The sequence below is a fragment of the Parambassis ranga genome, chromosome 2 (assembly GCF_900634625.1).
Source record: "Parambassis ranga chromosome 2, fParRan2.1, whole genome shotgun sequence".
Classification (NCBI taxonomy): domain Eukaryota; kingdom Metazoa; phylum Chordata; class Actinopteri; family Ambassidae; genus Parambassis; species Parambassis ranga.
The window spans coordinates 36,027,783-36,044,519 of NC_041023.1; the positions used below are offsets into that span (position 1 = coordinate 36,027,783).

Genomic DNA, 16,737 nt, shown 5'->3' on the forward strand with positions numbered 1-16,737 from the left:
CCCGGTCTCTATGAGTTGAATTTCAATCTTTATCCTCACACACGTCATTATTTCAAGTATTTCCAATAGTTGATACTCATCTCCTTTTAAACACGACTATGATGGATAATCCAGAAATCAATACTTGTTTATAATAGCTTGTTTGAGGTTAATAACAGAGAGTGACATAAGTTGTAATCATTGTTTTATGCACCTAAAAAGGTGGTAAACATAGAGCAACAAGTCACATTTGACCCAATCCCCCGGGCCCCCTACCCACCTACCAGAGTCCAACCGGGGACATCTTGAATTGAATTTGTCGGGACATTCACTAGTTTGAAGATTGGCGGTGATTAATCTCTAAAAATATTCCCCAAATAATTTGATAATTAGATTTTTGTCACCTTTCGTGAGGGGTTTTTGGAGGTTGCGTCCTCCAAAACGCCAATATATGGCCCTATATAGATCATCCGCCATTTTTGTAGTGCTGTCCTAGTCTTAGTGAGAAATTATAGACCCCATATAGGGCCCTCAATGTATCCCACAATGCATCTTGAAAAGTAGCATCCATCCGATGGTCACTACAATAAGTGATATGTACCTTCATGCATTTACATCCTAGTAAATAAAATGATAAGATAAAATTATGATTTTTAGCTTATCACGTGACAGCACCGAAAATTGAAGCTATAAAAAGAGGCCCTGTTTTTATGTGCGACTCTTTGTTTAGGAAAGCAATCAGTGGATTTAACTATTAAATGCAGGGGGGGGGGGTGAAGAGTCCACTTAGCAACTCTTCCTGTCACTGTAATCACAAGCAGTAATTGGAAAGGGATTAGAGTATTAAGTCAAATCCTTCAGGGAGGTGTTCCCGTGCTAACGGAGGGCTAACGGTGGTCTGAACACTTGAATCGGTGGATCGGATTATTTCACAGAGACGCACACCTGAATGTCCCGCGTGATGCAGCGAGCAGACAAGTTATTCCACTTCACAGTCTACATCGACTTCAGCCAATAAGAAATAAGCTGGTGTTCGTCTGTCTGTTTCATGTGAGTACCATCAGGCTGGCAGGTGTATAAAATAAATAAATACAAATACATTTATATAATGTCCAAAAGTCAAACCTAGTAAATAAAAATAAAATAAAAACTGTCCAAAAGTTAAACCTAGTAAATAAAAATAAAATAAAATAAAATAAAATAAAAATGTCCAAAAGTCAAACCTAGTAAATAAAAAATTAAACAAAATAAAATAAAATCTGTTCAAAACGTCTACCCGAGTAAATAAAAAAAATAACATCTAAAAATAAAATAAAAGGTTTTGCTACAGTCAGACACACAATCAGTAATACACACTAATGTCTGAAATAATTTTGAACAACTAATTAATTCAGTCATCCTTTGTTTTTGTACAGACAATATTTTAAAAATAATGACCAGCTAAAACTGGAGAAACTTTTTATTTTAGTAATTTGTGCAGCTCTGAGGAGAAGAGAACAAAACACAGCACATGAAAAAGATCTCCTCCATCTGTCTAGCCACAAAACTATCTCTGAGTGTTTGAAGAGGAATGAGTGGGTTCAGGAAGAATTGGGGGGGGTGTTTGTTTGAGGATTATGAGGGGGTTTTTACATTCAGGTCTGATGGCCCGGTGGGGGGATAGGTTCAGCTCCCTCTGAAGGATCAGCATTCCTGTAGAGAGAGAGTGATGGACAGGTGTGAAGAGTTGTGTGCGTGTGTGTCTGTGTGGTGGTGTGAGGTGCCGTACACCCACATTGAAATGTCAAGGACCCCATCTAGTGGTCGTGACGGGAAAATTCAGTTCAACAAAAAACAGGGGCTGAGATTAAACAACCTGGGATTACAATTATTTTTATTTGTATGATGTGTCATAAACTAAATAAATAATTAAATACATAAGAGAGCAGTGTGTGCATCTCACGCCCAGTGCTATGATGCCTACTAAATAAGGTCTGACTTCAAAATAAAAAAAATAAATACATTTTCTTCAAAGTTGTTGGCATGTTGTGTAAATCAAGTGATAACCCCCTCCCAAAAAAAGAAACAAAAAGAAACAAAAAGTACACAAGTATTTATTAGTAGTTGTTATATACATGTTTGTGTATGTGTATATATATATATATGTGTGTGTGTGTGTGTGTGTGTGTGTGTGTGTGTCTGTGTCAGTGTGTGTATATGTATATATTTGTGTGTGTGTATGTGTGTCTGTGTGTGTATATATATATGTGTGTGTGTCTGTGTGTATATTCAATTCAATTCAGTTTTATTTATATAGCGCATATTACAATCAGACATTGTCTCAAAGCGCTTCACAGGAACCCCCCTAAGAGCACTGTGGCAAGGAAAAACTCCCTTTAAGTGGAAGAAACCTTGAGCAGGACCCGTCAGCTTAAGGGGGAACCAGTCCTGCTGCTAGTCAAAGAGGATGAAGGAGAGAGAGAGAGAGAGAGAGAGAGAGGAAAGAGAGAGAGAGAGAGGATGAAGGAGAGAGAGAGAGAGGAGAGAGAGGATGAAGGAGAGAGAGAAAGAGAGGAGCAAACATGATACAAACATGATACAGTACAGAGCAAACATGACAGCAAGATGAAACAGTGATTATATTGTAATAGATATCTATATATATCGTTAGTCCATAAGTAGGAATAGTAATATGGTAGCAAAGATGAGCAGCAAGGGCTAGTGAAGTCGATGAGCACAGGAGAGATCAGGGGCCAGACTCCAGGTCAGTATGCAGGTCTTGCGACCTGCAAAGACAGAGAGCGAGAGCGAGGCACAGAACTACAAGGAAGACAGTGAACACAGATTATGAGACGATATTACCAGTATGAGCCAGACTAAGGAGAGTAGAGGAGAGGTCAGAGGGTGAGGGGGAAACTGCTCAGAGGATCGTGTTTGTGCCCCCCGACAACGTAGGGCAAGAGAGACTTCATGGGCCGGACTGCAGGTCAGCATGCAGGTCTTAAGACCAGTGTGAGCCAGACTAAGGAGACAAAAGGAGAGGTCAGAGGGTGAGAGGGAAACTGCTCAGTGGATCATGTTTGTGCCCCCCGACAACGTAGGCCTAGAGCAGCATAGCTGTGCTACAACTAGGTCTAAGGCTAACTGTAAGCCTTACTAAACAGAAAAGTTTTAAGTCTAGTCTTAAAGGTGGAGGCAGTGTCTGCCTCTCGGACCCAGATTGGTAACTGGTTCCATAATAGCGGTGCCTGATAGCTGAAAGCTCGTCCTCCCATTCTACTTTTATGAATCCTAGGAACTACAAGTAAACCTGCACTCAGAGATCTGAGTGTCCTATTAGGAACATATGGTACAATCAGGTCCTGCAGATACAATGGAGCAAGTCCATGAAGAGCCTTGTAGGTTAGAAGAAGGATCTTGAAGTGTATTCTTGAGTCCACTGGGAGCCAGTGAAGAGACGCTAGGACAGGAGAGATATGATCCCTTTGGCTGCTTCCTGTCAGAACTCTAGCTGCTGCGTTCTGGATCAGCTGCAGACTGTTGATGGAGTAATGTGAACATCCAGACAATAAAGAGTTGCAGTAGTCCAGTCTTGAAGTGACAAAAGCATGGATGAGCTTTTCAGCATCACTCTGAGAGAGGATGCTCCTGATCTTAGTAATATTACGCAGGTGAAAGAAAGCGGTCTTGGAGACCTGCTTAATATGAGAGACAAACGACATGTCTTGATCAAAGATGACTCCAAGGTTCCTCACAGTCGTAGTGGAGGCCAGAGTAATTCCATCCAGAGACAAAGTATTATCTGATAAACTAGTTCTGAGATGTTTAGGTCCAAAAACAATGACCTCAGTCTTGTCCGAGTTTAATAGTAAAAAGTTGGAGGACATCCAGTCCTTTATGTCCTTTAGACACGCCTGTAGTCTGACTAGCGGCTCCGTTTCTTCAGGCTTCATTGATAAATACAGCTGGGTATCATCAGCATAACAATGAAAGTTTATGCCGTGCTTCTGGATGATGTTTCCTAGAGGGAGCAGGATCGGTCCGAGCACAGAACCCTGCGGAACACCGTGGTTAACCCTTGTACCTGTGGAAGAAACATCGTTAGCATGAACAAAGTGAAATCTGTCAGATAAATAGGATTTAAACCAGCGCAGTGCTGTTCATGTAATCCTGATCTCGTGTTTTAATCTGTGTAGCAGGATGCGATGATCTACGGTGTCGAAGGCAGCACTGAGATCCAGTAGAACGAGTATAGAGACGAGTCCCCGGTCCGATGCCATGAGGAGGTCATTGGTGACTTTAAGCAGTGCTGTTTCTGTGCTGTGATGGGCTCTGAATCCAGACTGGAAAGCATCGAGCAGACTGTTCCTATGCAGGTGGTCATTTAGCTGACTTACAACAGCTCTTTCGAGTATTTTGGAGATAAAGGTGAGGTTGGAGATCGGTCTGTAGTTTCCTAAGACGTCCGGGTCCAGTGAAGGTCACAGCAGTTTTAAAAGCCTGCGGTACATATCCTGTTTCCAGAGACAAGTTGATCTGTCCTAATATAGACTCTCCGATCAGAGGAATAGCATCCTTGAGGAGCCGTGAAGGGATCGGATCCAGAAGACAGGTAGTAGGTTTAGACTTGCAGATGCTGGTGGTCAGCTCAGGGAGGCCGATGGGCATGAAGCAGTCCAGAGTTAGATCAGGATCCGTTTCCAGAAGCGGCGGTGTATCCTCAGCGGTCACAGAGAGATTGTGGTTGATTTGTCCTCTAATAGTGGTGATTTTATCGGTGAAGAAGCTCATGAAGTCTTCACTACTAAGAGCTGCAGGAATGCGAGGCTCCACAGAGCTGTGGCTCTTTGTCAGCCTGTCTACAGCGTTAAAGAGAAAGCGCGGGTTGGTCTTGTTTTCTTCTATTAGTGATGAATAGTAGGCTGTCCTGGCTTTGCGAAGGGCCTTCTTATACGTCAGCAGGCTGTCTCTCCAGGCCCTCTGGGAGTCATCTGATTTAGAGGACTGCCACATCCTCTCCATCCTTCGTGTAATCTGTTTCAGTGATCGGATATTTGAGTTCTACCACGGAGCTAGTGTGTATATATATACATATATATATATATACATATATATATACATATATATATATATACATATATATATACATATATATATATATACATATATATATATATATATATATATATATATATATATATATATATATATATATATACACTCAACAAAAATATAAACGCAACACTTTTGTTTTTGCTCCCATGTTTCATGAGATGGACTTGAAGATCTAAACTTCATTCCAGATACACAATATTACCATTCCTCTTAAACATTGTTCACAAATCTGTCTAAATGTGTGATAGTGAGCACTTCTGCTTTGCTGAGATAATCCATCCCACCTCACAGGTGTGCCACATCAAGATGCTGATCTGACATCATGATTAGTGCACAGGTGTACCTCAAACTGCCCACAATAAAAGGCCACCCTGAAATGTGCAGTTTTGTCTCACAGCAAAATGCCACAGATGCCACAAGCATTGAGGGAGCGTGCAATTGGCATGCTGACAGCAGGAATGTCAACCAGATCTGTTGCTCGTGCATTGAATGTTCATTTCTCCACCATAAGCCGTCTCCAAAGGCGTTTCAGAGAATATGGCAGTACATCCAACCGGCCTCACAACCGCAGACCACGAGTAACCACACCAGCCCAGGACCTCCACATCCAGCAGGTTCACCTCCGAGATCGTCTGAGACCAGCCACTCGGACAGCTGCTGAAACAATTGGTTTGCATAACCAAACAATTTCTGCACAAACTGTCAGAAACCGTCTCAGGGAAGCTCAACTGCATGCTCGTCGTCCTCATCGGGGTCTTAACCTGACTCCAGATCGTCGCCGTAACAGACTTGAGTGGGCAAATGCTCACATTCGATGGCGTCTAGCATGTTGGAGAGGTGTTCTCTTCACGGATGAATCTCGGTTTACATTGTTCAGGGCAGATGGCAGACAGCGTGTGTGGCGTCGTGTGGGTGAGCGCTTTGCTGATGTCAATGTTGTGGATCGAGTGGCCCATGGTGGTGGTGGGGTCATGGTATGGGCAGGCATCTGTTATGGACGAAGAACACAGGTGCATTTTATTGATGGCATTTTGAATGCACAGAGATACCGTGATGAGATCCTGAGGCCCATTGTTGTGCCATACATCCATGAACATCACCTCATGTTTCAGCAAGATAATGCACGGCCCCATGTTGCAAGGATCTGTACACAATTCTTGGAAGCTGAAAATGTCCCAGTTCTTGCATGGCCAGCATACTCACTGGACATGTCACCCATTGAACATGTTTGGGATGTGCTTGACCGGCGTATACGACAGCGTGCACCAGTTCCCACTAATATCCAGCAACTTCGCACAGCCATTGAAGAGGAGTGGACCAACATTCCACAGGCCACAATAGACAATCTGATAAACTCTATGCGAAGAAGATGTGTTGCACTGCATGAGGCAAATGGTGGTCACACCAGATACTGACTGGTTCTGAGTCCCCAGACCGCCAATAAAGCAGAAACAAAATGCACATTTCAGGGTGGCCTTTTATTGTGAGCAGTTTAAGGTACACCTGTGCACTAATCATGATGTCAGATCAGCATCTTGATGTGGCACACCTGTGAGGTGGGATGGATTATCTCAGCAAAGCAGAAGTGCTCACTATCACACATTTAGACAGATTTGTGAACAATGTTTGAGAGGAATGGTAATATTGTGTATCTGGAATGAAGTTTAGATCTTCAAGTCCATCTCATGAAACATGGGAGCAAAAACAAAAGTGTTGCGTTTATATTTTTGTTGAGTGTATATGTGTGTGTGTGTCTATGTGTGTAGCCTTTTTTATTCTCACTGTCCATCTCATTTTCTGGCACATTTATATTTTGTATTTTTTTGTAATGCTAAAACTATGACTATGAATTATGATTTGCATAACAAAAACATAAACTACATATTTTGTGTTGCGCGGATCTATAAATACAATATATCAAAATAATATTATGATTTTTCTTATTGTTTCTGTTCATCCTGTGCTTTTATTTCGATGAGGCCAAAACAGGAAGTGCTCATAAAAAAAGACAGTAAACCACAGCTGTGGGTGGCCCCTCCTCTTCCTCCACCCCCCCCCTCCCCCTATAAAAGTGTTTGTGTCGCACATTCATGAGGCTTCCCTCACAGAGCTCTCATTATAGGTGCACTGTGAGAATCTACACGCAGACACACACCCAACTTCTTCTTCTTCTACTACTTCCTCTTCTTCTTATTCTACTTCAGGAAGGACAATCAAAACACAACAATGGTGAGTATTATTGTTACTTTTTTAATATTAATCACACAAAACATACAAAGAAAGTTGTGTAGCTTTTGTGTGTCACTTAACCCTTTCCATATGGAGGGTTTAGTGTGTGTGTGTGTCGTGTGCTGATGTGGCCTCCAACAACTTGTGTAAGCCTTTTTTTTGGAGTTCAGGGCGTTGACCTTTCCCCCCCTTCTTAGACTCCCTGTGTGCAAACGTGTGTCCTAATTTTTTTTCAGACTTTCAGACTTTACCCAGAAGTCTTTTTAGGCGGTCAGGAAGAGAGAGAGAGAGAGAGAGAGAGATACAGGAAGCAGATGATCGTCATCAAGTTGTGATTTTACACACACACACACACACACACAAGCGTCCTCTGTGTCAGAGTGTGTGTTGTTGCAACACAAGCAGCTAAACCGAACAGGCCTGTCTCCCGCCCACCCACCCTGTGCATTCCTCACATCCCTCACATCCAGCCAACTAAGCAGCTATCTGATTGGAGGAGCTTTGTTTTTGCATGTGCACGCTGAGAGTTTTTTTTTATTTTTAGGAGCAGTCTAAACAGGTTGGGGGGGGGGGGGGGGTCGAGTGAAAGACACTTTACTCAGAAATAGCTGTCCTGCCGCCCCACAATTCAAAACAAGCCTAAATAATAAAATAAAATAAAACATTTATTAGAATAAAAAAAAAACTGTTCATAAGTTAATCCTGGTTAAAAATAAATAAAATGAAACAATAATTAAATTAAAATAATAACTGCCTAAAGGTTAAACCTAGTAAAAATAAAAAAATATTTAAAATAAAATATAAACCGTCCAAAAATAAAACCTAGTAAATTAAAAAAACAAAAAATTAATTAAAATAAAATTAAATAAAAAATGTTCAAATGTTAAACCTAGTAATTAAAATCATAAAATAAAAAATTAATTAAAATAAAATAAAATAAAAACTGTTCAACAGTCAACCATTCTTTTCATACGTTTGCATTGCTGTCTTTGCTCGAAAAAAGGCCAAACAGGACGGACCATGTTCGACTCCCTCAGGGCCCAAATGATGAGACCAAACTTGTTCCTGTCTTTTGCTTACATGCACAACACAGGCAACCCTTCCTCCCTCTCTCACCCACATCTTTTACAAGGATCTAGAAGTACTTGAGTAGGGTGTGTCAGTGGCGGCGGCACTTTGGCCTCTGCGGAGACACACTGAAAAGACCGTGCTAATCTAATCGCTGCCGGTTTATAATAAAATATCTTTGTGTGTGTGTGTGTCCCTCCCTCCCCCCCTCTGTAGCGCGAATGCATCTCCATCCACGTCGGCCAGGCCGGTGTCCAGATGGGGAACACCTGCTGGGAGCTGTACTGCCTTGAGCACCACATCCAGCCCGACGGCCACATGCCCAGCGCCAAACCCTCCGGAGGCTACGACGACTCCTTCACCACCTTCTTCAGCGAGACCGGCACGGGGAAGTACGTCCCCAGAGCCATCTTTGTTGACCTGGAGCCCACTGTAATCGGTAAGGACCGCTATAGACCCCCTAACCCTAAGCCCAAGACCCCCTTACCAAAATTTATGCTTCTCTTCTCAATCCTTTCTTCAAGATGAGGTCCGAACGGGAACCTACCGGCAGCTGTTCCATCCCGAGCAGCTGATCTCGGGGAAGGAGGACGCAGCCAACAACTACGCCCGTGGTCACTACACCGTCGGAAAGGAGCACATCGATGCCGTTCTTGACAGGATCCGGAAGCTGGTACGTATAAGACCTCCTGGCTTTCACGAGCTGAACTCAAGGATCTAAAGTCTTTTCGGGGGGGGTGGGGGGTTGTGTGTCGGGTTCAGTGTAGAACCCCTATTAACCTATCGCCTTCCGTGTTCAGTCTGACCAGTGCACAGGACTCCAAGGTTTCCTGGTCTTCCATTCCTTCGGTGGAGGAACTGGTTCCGGATTCACCTCTCTTCTCATGGAGAGGCTTTCGGTAGACTTTGGTAAGAAGTCCAAGCTGGAGTTCGCCATCTACCCGGCTCCTCAGGTGTCCACGGCCGTGGTGGAGCCCTACAACTCCATCCTAACCACCCACACCACGCTGGAGCACTCCGACTGCGCCTTTATGGTGGACAACGAGGCCATCTACGATATCTGCCGCAGGAACCTGGACATCGAACGTCCGTCTTACACCAATCTCAATCGCCTCATCAGCCAGATCGTCTCCTCCATCACTGCCTCACTGCGTTTCGACGGAGCCCTGAATGTGGACTTGACGGAGTTCCAGACCAACCTAGTGCCTTACCCCCGTATCCACTTCCCCCTGGCCACCTACGCCCCGGTCATCTCGTCGGAGAAGGCCTATCACGAGCAGCTTACCGTCGCCGAAATCACCAACTCCTGCTTCGAGCCGGCCAACCAGATGGTCAAATGTGACCCCCGTCACGGCAAGTACATGGCCTGCTGCCTGCTGTACCGCGGCGACGTGGTGCCCAAAGACGTCAACGTCGCCATCAGCAACATCAAAACCAAGCGCACCATCCAGTTCGTAGACTGGTGTCCGACAGGATTCAAGGTGGGCATCAACTACCAGCCTCCCACCGTGGTTCCAGGCGGAGACCTGGCCAAGGTGCAGAGGGCCGTCTGCATGCTGAGCAACACCACCGCCATCGCAGAGGCCTGGGCCAGACTTGACCACAAGTTTGACCTGATGTATGCCAAGCGGGCCTTCGTCCACTGGTACGTCGGGGAGGGGATGGAGGAGGGAGAGTTCTCAGAGGCCAGAGAGGACATGGCCGCCCTGGAGAAGGATTACGAAGAGGTCGGCGTGGACTCGTATGAAGAAGACGAAGAGGGAGAAGAGTATTAAGCATGTACGATGTATATGAAAGCGGGTTGAGCTTATGTCCGTGGTGTTTAGTTTTATTAAAAGACTCTCGAATGAGAGAGAATGTCTTCTTTTAGAATAAAACTGTTTACACCAGCCGCACGTCTCTGCATCCAAACATCACTGAACGTCTACGAATAGTCCAGGATGTAAATCACTTCGGTTAAACTCATAATGTTCTGTTTTTTGTTGTTGTTGATAGACTTATTTTATAAAAATGAAGGTTTCTACCAAAATACACAGTTCAAAGTGCTAACATTAAGTAAAAGAGCAACAATCTGATGTTATTATACAATACATGCAAATAGGAATGACTTTCGCTTACCACAAGATGGCAGTATATATATATATATATATATATATATATATATATATATATATATATACAGTCTACAGAAGTCAAAAATAAAAATAAGTAAAAAATACAATAAAAAATAAATTAAAATAAAAACTGTCCAAATGTCAAACCTAGTCAATAATAAATAATAAAATAAATTAAAAACTTAAATTAAATTAAAAATGTCTAACGTAGTGAATAAAAAATTCTATTAAAAAGTAAATAAAAAAATAACAAAAATAAAATTAAATAAAAACTGTTCAAATGTTAAACCTAGTTAATAAAAAAATGTAAATTAAATTAAAACTGTCCAAAAGTCAAACCAAACCGTAAAAGAAGCAACAATCTGATTATTATATGGCACAAGATGGCAGTGTTGTGTTACTGTGAGTGACTTCATCATCATACCTGAAGCAGCAGGACTGCACCACAGACTATTGTTGGTGATGCGTGTGTGTGCGTGTGTGTGTGTTAGGAAGCAACACTGATTGTGAATCAATTTCAGCTGTTGTTGTGCAATTGGAACAGACAACAGGTGGAAATGAGAGGCAACTATCAAGACACCCCTTATAAAGGAGAGGTTCTTCATGGAGGAGATACCAGGAGACAGGCCAGTACACCAGAAGCCATGGAGGGGGCCATAGGAGGGCAACAACCCAGCAGCATGATTGCTACCTCCTCCTTTGGTCACCTGAAGCAGAGGATGCTCTGAGGGACTGCTTTGACACCACTGACTGGGATGTACTGCTGAAAACACATGGCGAGGACATAGAGGAGCAGACTCACTGTCTGACAGACTACCTCAACTTCTGCCTGGACGTAGTCTCCCCAAACAAGTCTGTCCGCTGTTACCCAAATAACAAACCTTGGGTAACACAAGATGTTAAAGCTGCCCTCAACAGGAAGAAGGTGGCCTTCATGAACAGAGACAGAGAGGCTATTCAATCAGCACAGCGGGAGGTGAAACAATGCCTGAAAAAGGCAAACGACAGCTACAGGAGGAAGGTGGAGAAGAAACTGAGTGAGAGACAGATGAAGGAGGTCTGGGATGGTGTCAACACCATCACAGGCTACAGATCAAAGGCCAAAACAGCAGGGGGAACAGTGGAGGAAGCAAACAGGCTGAACTACTTCTTCAACCGCTTTGACCAACCCACTGCCCCCCCCTCCTCACTGCAGTGTATGACCCCCCTGACTCCACCCCCTGTGCAGCCCTCTCCCCACCTATCACCCCTCCCCCCATCTCAACACCCTTCATCCCCCCCCCATCTCAACATCCATCCATCACAGCAGACCAGGTAAGGAGAGAACTGAGGAGGCTCCACCCAAGGAAAGCGGCGGGCCCCGACAGGGTGCCTTCTCGTCTGCTAAGGACCTGCGCTGCTGAACTGGGGGAACCACTCCAGCATGTCTTCAACCTCAGTCTCAGTCTGGGGAGAGTGCCTACCCTGTGGAAAACATCCTGTGTTGTTCCAGTTCCAAAGAGAATCTGCCCTCAGGAGCTGAACGACTACAGACTGGTGGCACTCACATCACAGCTGATGAAGACAATGGAGCGGCTCATCCTCGACCTCCTCAAGCCCCAAGTGCATCAGGCTCAGGACCCCCTACAGTTTGCCTACCGGGCAGGTGTGGGTGTGGAGGACGCTATTCTCTACTGCCTACACCATGTTCAAGCACATCTGGACAAAGGGAGGGGCACAGTGAGGATTCTTTTCTTGGACTTCTCAAGTGCCTTCAACACCATCCAGCCCCTGCTGCTACTGGACAAACTGAGGGAGATGTCAGTGGACCACTACTTGGTGTCCTGTATTGCTGAGTACCTCACGGAGAGACCGCAGTATGTCAGACTAAAGGACACCACATCAGACACTGTCATCAGCAGCACTGGAGCTCCCCAGGGGACGGTGCTGGCCCCCCTCCTCTTCACCTTTTACACCTCAGACTTCTGCTACAACTCAGAACTGTGTCACATCCAGAAGTTTGCAGATGACACAGCTATCGTGGGGTGTATCAGGGATGATGGAGAGGATGAGTACAGAAGTGTAGTCAGCGACTTTGTCACCTGGAGTCAGGTGAACCATCTCCAGCTTAACACCTCAAAGACTAAGGAGCTTGTCATCGACTTCAGGAAGTCCAGCCCACAGCCACGTCCAGTGACCGTCAGGGACGACGAGGTGGAGATTGTAGGCAACTACAAGTACCTCGGGTTGTGGCTGGACAACAAGCTGGACTGGACATGCTGTACAGATCACCTGTACAAGAAGGGCCAGAGCCGTCTGTACTTCCTGCGAAGACTGGGAGCCTTCAACATCTGCAGGAAACTCCTGTGGATGTTCTACCAGTCTGTGGTGGCCAGTACACTTTTTTATGCTGTTGTCTGTTGGGGGGGGGGTAACATAAACAAAAGGTGTGCTAACAGGCTGGACAGACTTATCAGGCGGGCTGGCTCTGTGGTTGGCATGAAGCTGGACTCCCTGATGACAGTGGCAGAGAGGAGAACACTAAGAAAACTCCTGGCTATTGTGGACGATGCCAGTCATCCTCTGCACACTGTCATCAGCGCTCAGAGGAGCCAGAACAGTCACATGCTGCTCCTCCCCAAGAGCAGGACCAACAGACTCAGAGACTCCTTTGTCCCCCGATCCATCAAACTCTACAACTTTGCTTTTGGCAGGAGGGGGAGAAGGAAGGGAGGAGCACAGCCCGCCTGATACAACATACATGCAATAATTTATATGTGCAATAATCCTGTACCATTTATGCTGCTGTGCAAATTTTGTACATAATTCCTTTACCTTACTGCACTATATCACATGACCATCTATGCTGGTGTGCAATGTTTGTAAATAATTCCTCTTATCTTTTATTTTTTTTTTACTGCACTATATTCTATTTCATTCTATTTTATTTTATTCTATTTAATTCTTGCTCTGACTGTTGGGGTTGTAGTGCTGCTGGTACCCAAATTTCCCCGAGGGACCTTCCCAAAGGGATTAATAAAGTATATTCTATTCTATTCTATTCTATCTATTCTTTGTGCAAAGGACGAGCAGGAGGACCACTGCCAGAGCCCTGCAACATGACCTCCAGCAATTGGTGAGTCAGCAGCTTCTTAGAACACAACCCGGGAGACTCTGCAATTATCAATCCACACAGGGCCTGTGTCATTAACCGTTGACGCGCTGCTGCCTGGAGACAGGAACCAACACATCCATCCCTGGAGGAGACATGTAAACATGGCAGCAGTTATCAACTGCTGTGGCACTTGAAAGATTTTGATCGCTTTGTTTCACACGATCTAACAAATTAGATCTTTATTTAAATTACATACATATTCTTATATATTGCATACGCACTCTATGCTCGGAGGTGAGCACTGATCCTTCTCTACCTCTTCCCTGTTTTTTCCTCAGGAGGCGTCAACAGATTAACAGTAATCTCATTTACAGAAGATAATCTGACTCTGATGTGCGGCCGAACACACACACACCTCTAGAAACATTAGCCATGTGCTTGTGTTTTATCCATTGACAGTAAAAACTATGGACAGAGCTTCCGTGACGTCACCCGTTTGTTTCTGAAGAGCCATTATGAGGCTCGGTGGGAGGTTCCGGGACGTGATGACCGCCACCATGTTGGCAGCGTCACGTCCGCCAAAACTCCAAATATGGACAAAAAGGGGGAGCACGAGTGGGGTTGTTGAGGGGATGTTGAAACATTAGCCACATGTATGTTTTATCTGAAGCTAAAGCTAGCTGTTGTCAAATTGATAAGGATGTTGCTGGTGTATCACGTGTCCCTCACTTTATGGGGTCCCTCTGAAACATTAGCCACTTGCTTGTGTTTTATCTGAAGCATTTGTCCGTCACTTTTTTGGGTCCCTATAGAAACATTAGTTATGCGCTTGTGTTTTATCTGAACCTAAAGCTAGCTGTTGTCAAATTGATGAGGAAGTCGCTGGCGTATCACGTGTCCATCACTTTTTGGGGTCCCTCCAGAAACATTAGTCACATTTATGTTTTATCTAAAGCTAGCTGTTGTAATATAAAATAATCTGTGTTGCTCTGTTATCACTGTCACAGCAGCGAGGGTTCCCGGCTGCCACACTGACTTACAGCTGGGATTAGCCGAGGCTGCAGAAGGATTGTCGAGCTCCTCTCTGAGCTGCAGGTGCAGTTCTGATGTTTTACTTTAGCTTTCCTCACACACTAAGAGGATTTACTCAGAGTGGAAGGGATATAAATAAAGAGGACGCCGATCAGCACAAAGGATGCTTGAAAATAGATGCACAGAAACATGATGCGCTAATACATAACAACAAAACAACGTTTAAAGTTTGATCCTGAAGAATAATAATATTATTTCTTATTTTTGGCTGAATCTCAATGTGAAAATGACCCCTCCCTCCCTCTCTGCCTCTCTCCCTCCCTCCCTCTGCAGGGTGGTGGTGGTGGTGGGTGGATGAAGAGAAGGAGCTCCTCCACAGCAGGGAGGCTACCACCCACAGTTAAAGCACGAGTGTGGTTATCTCAAGTGAGTGTTAGAAGGCTTTTTATATGTGAAAAGCAGGCCCTTGTCTGGTGTTTTGAAGTGAAGTGAAGTGAAGGAGGAGGACCCCCCGACATAGGATCGACTCCAAGCTTGTCCTGAGCTGCTCTCTTACATTCAGGTAACTAATTTTAGCATGTGTAAATATGTGAGTATAGGATTTGAGCTAACATTGCTAAGCTAATAAACCACATTTTTGAAGTTATTTTTATATTGTAGTTATGATGTGTCCCTCCAGGATGATGGACAGAGGCAAGGATCACATACCTCCAGTGGGGACAGGAGTGCAGTCCAGGTGAGTGAGATGACATTTAACAGACAGGCCTTATAGGAATAAAGTCTATAATGTGGTGAGAAGTATAATATTCTTATCTGTATATTTAATTCTAGCTTGTTACTTATTTTTTCTATTTTTATTTTATTTTATGTTATATTCTATTTTAATTCCAGCTTGTTTGTTACTTTTTCTATTTTTATCTTATTTTACATTTTTATTTAATTTAAATGTTGTCATATCAAAAAGTGAGTGTGATTCATGTCATTTTGATGTCTTGTTTAAGGCTGTCCCACATGGTGCACTTTGGGAGAAGCAGCGTTGCTCCAACAGAGTCCAACCTTAGCAACCAGACCAGGAGCAAGTGAGCTATACCTACAATCACTATACATTTAAATATTATTTAAAAAAAACATGGTTACCATGGTAACCATACAGTTAAATGGCTTTAACATCAAATACAGTTGAAGTTTTTTTCCTGCTTTTATTGCAGTGATGTGAGGTGGCCTCTAGCTGCCCACAACATGAACAACAGCAACAACAATGATGGGTAAGATGCTACACTATAAAAAATGTACATTCATTGTGCACTGCATAATTAGGGCCAGAGCACCGAATGGTGCAAGAGCCCTATTGAAACCCTTAGGATTATTATTAGGGCCCGAGCACCGAATGGTGCAAGAGCCCTATTGAAACCCTTAGGATTATTATTAGGGCCCGAGCACCGAATGGTGCAAGAGCCCTATTGAAACCCTTAGGATTATTAGGGCCCGAGCACCGAATGGTGCAAGAGCCCTATTGAAACCCTTAGGATTATTATTAGGGCCCGAGCACCGAATGGTGCAAGAGCCCTATTGAAACCCTTAGGATTATTATTTTTAGGGCCCGAGCACCGAATGGTGCAAGAGCCCTATTGAAACCCTTAGGATTATTATTTAGGGCCCGAGCACCGAATGGTGCAAGAGCCCTATTGAAACCCTTAGGATTATTATTAGGGCCCGAGCACCGAATGGTGCAAGAGCCCTATTGAAACCCTTAGGATTATTATTTAGGGCCCGAGCACCGAATGGTGCAAGAGCCCTATTGAAACCCTTAGGATTATTAGGGCCCGAGCACCGAATGGTGCAAGAGCCCTATTGAAACCCTTAGGATTATTATTAGGGCCCGAGCACCGAATGGTGCAAGAGCCCTATTGAAACCCTTAGGATTATTATTTTTTTTTTTTTTTTTTTTCCCCCTCCGAGATCGCATTTTTGGAGGCCTTAACATGCCCAAAAACTCACCAAACTTGGTAGAAAAATTCATTCGCCCGAAAAATTTTGAAATTTGCTGACTTTTGAAATGCACATATAAAAATGGCTCTATAGCGCCCCCAACGCGTAGCCCCTCTGGCCGGTTTGACACAGGATTAT

At 44.1% G+C, this 16,737-nt stretch overlaps 2 protein-coding genes across 2 annotated transcripts in view; both read left to right on the plus strand.

Annotated features, from left to right (window-relative positions):
• Nucleotides 1-7,144: 7,144 nt before the first annotated feature.
• Nucleotides 7,145-10,261, plus strand: LOC114431753 (tubulin alpha chain-like). Its single transcript, XM_028399366.1, has 4 exons — nucleotides 7,145-7,302; nucleotides 8,587-8,809; nucleotides 8,895-9,043; nucleotides 9,171-10,261. The coding sequence occupies exons 1-4, from the start codon at nucleotides 7,300-7,302 to the stop codon at nucleotides 10,143-10,145; spliced, it is 1,350 nt and encodes a 449-aa protein (XP_028255167.1). The 5' UTR covers nucleotides 7,145-7,299; the 3' UTR covers nucleotides 10,146-10,261.
• A 4,838-nt stretch (nucleotides 10,262-15,099) lies between these two features.
• The window catches only part of LOC114429364 (cyclic nucleotide-gated channel cone photoreceptor subunit alpha-like), a 32,936-nt gene continuing 31,298 nt past the window's right edge, over nucleotides 15,100-16,737 (plus strand). The window contains exons 1-4 of the mRNA XM_028398241.1: nucleotides 15,100-15,172; nucleotides 15,290-15,346; nucleotides 15,612-15,689; nucleotides 15,819-15,875. Of these exons, the coding sequence (XP_028254042.1) occupies nucleotides 15,291-15,346; nucleotides 15,612-15,689; nucleotides 15,819-15,875 (191 nt within the window). The 5' untranslated portion in view covers nucleotides 15,100-15,172; nucleotide 15,290. The remainder of the gene's footprint in view (nucleotides 15,173-15,289; nucleotides 15,347-15,611; nucleotides 15,690-15,818; nucleotides 15,876-16,737) is intronic.

Bases quoted from the DNA above. Each gene is read 5' to 3' on its own strand.
- LOC114431753 (XM_028399366.1), top strand. The intron at 8,810-8,894 runs GTAAGGACCGCT...CCTTTCTTCAAG, and splicing joins CCTGGAGCCCACTGTAATCG to ATGAGGTCCGAACGGGAACC. The intron at 9,044-9,170 runs GTACGTATAAGA...TTCCGTGTTCAG, and splicing joins TTGACAGGATCCGGAAGCTG to TCTGACCAGTGCACAGGACT.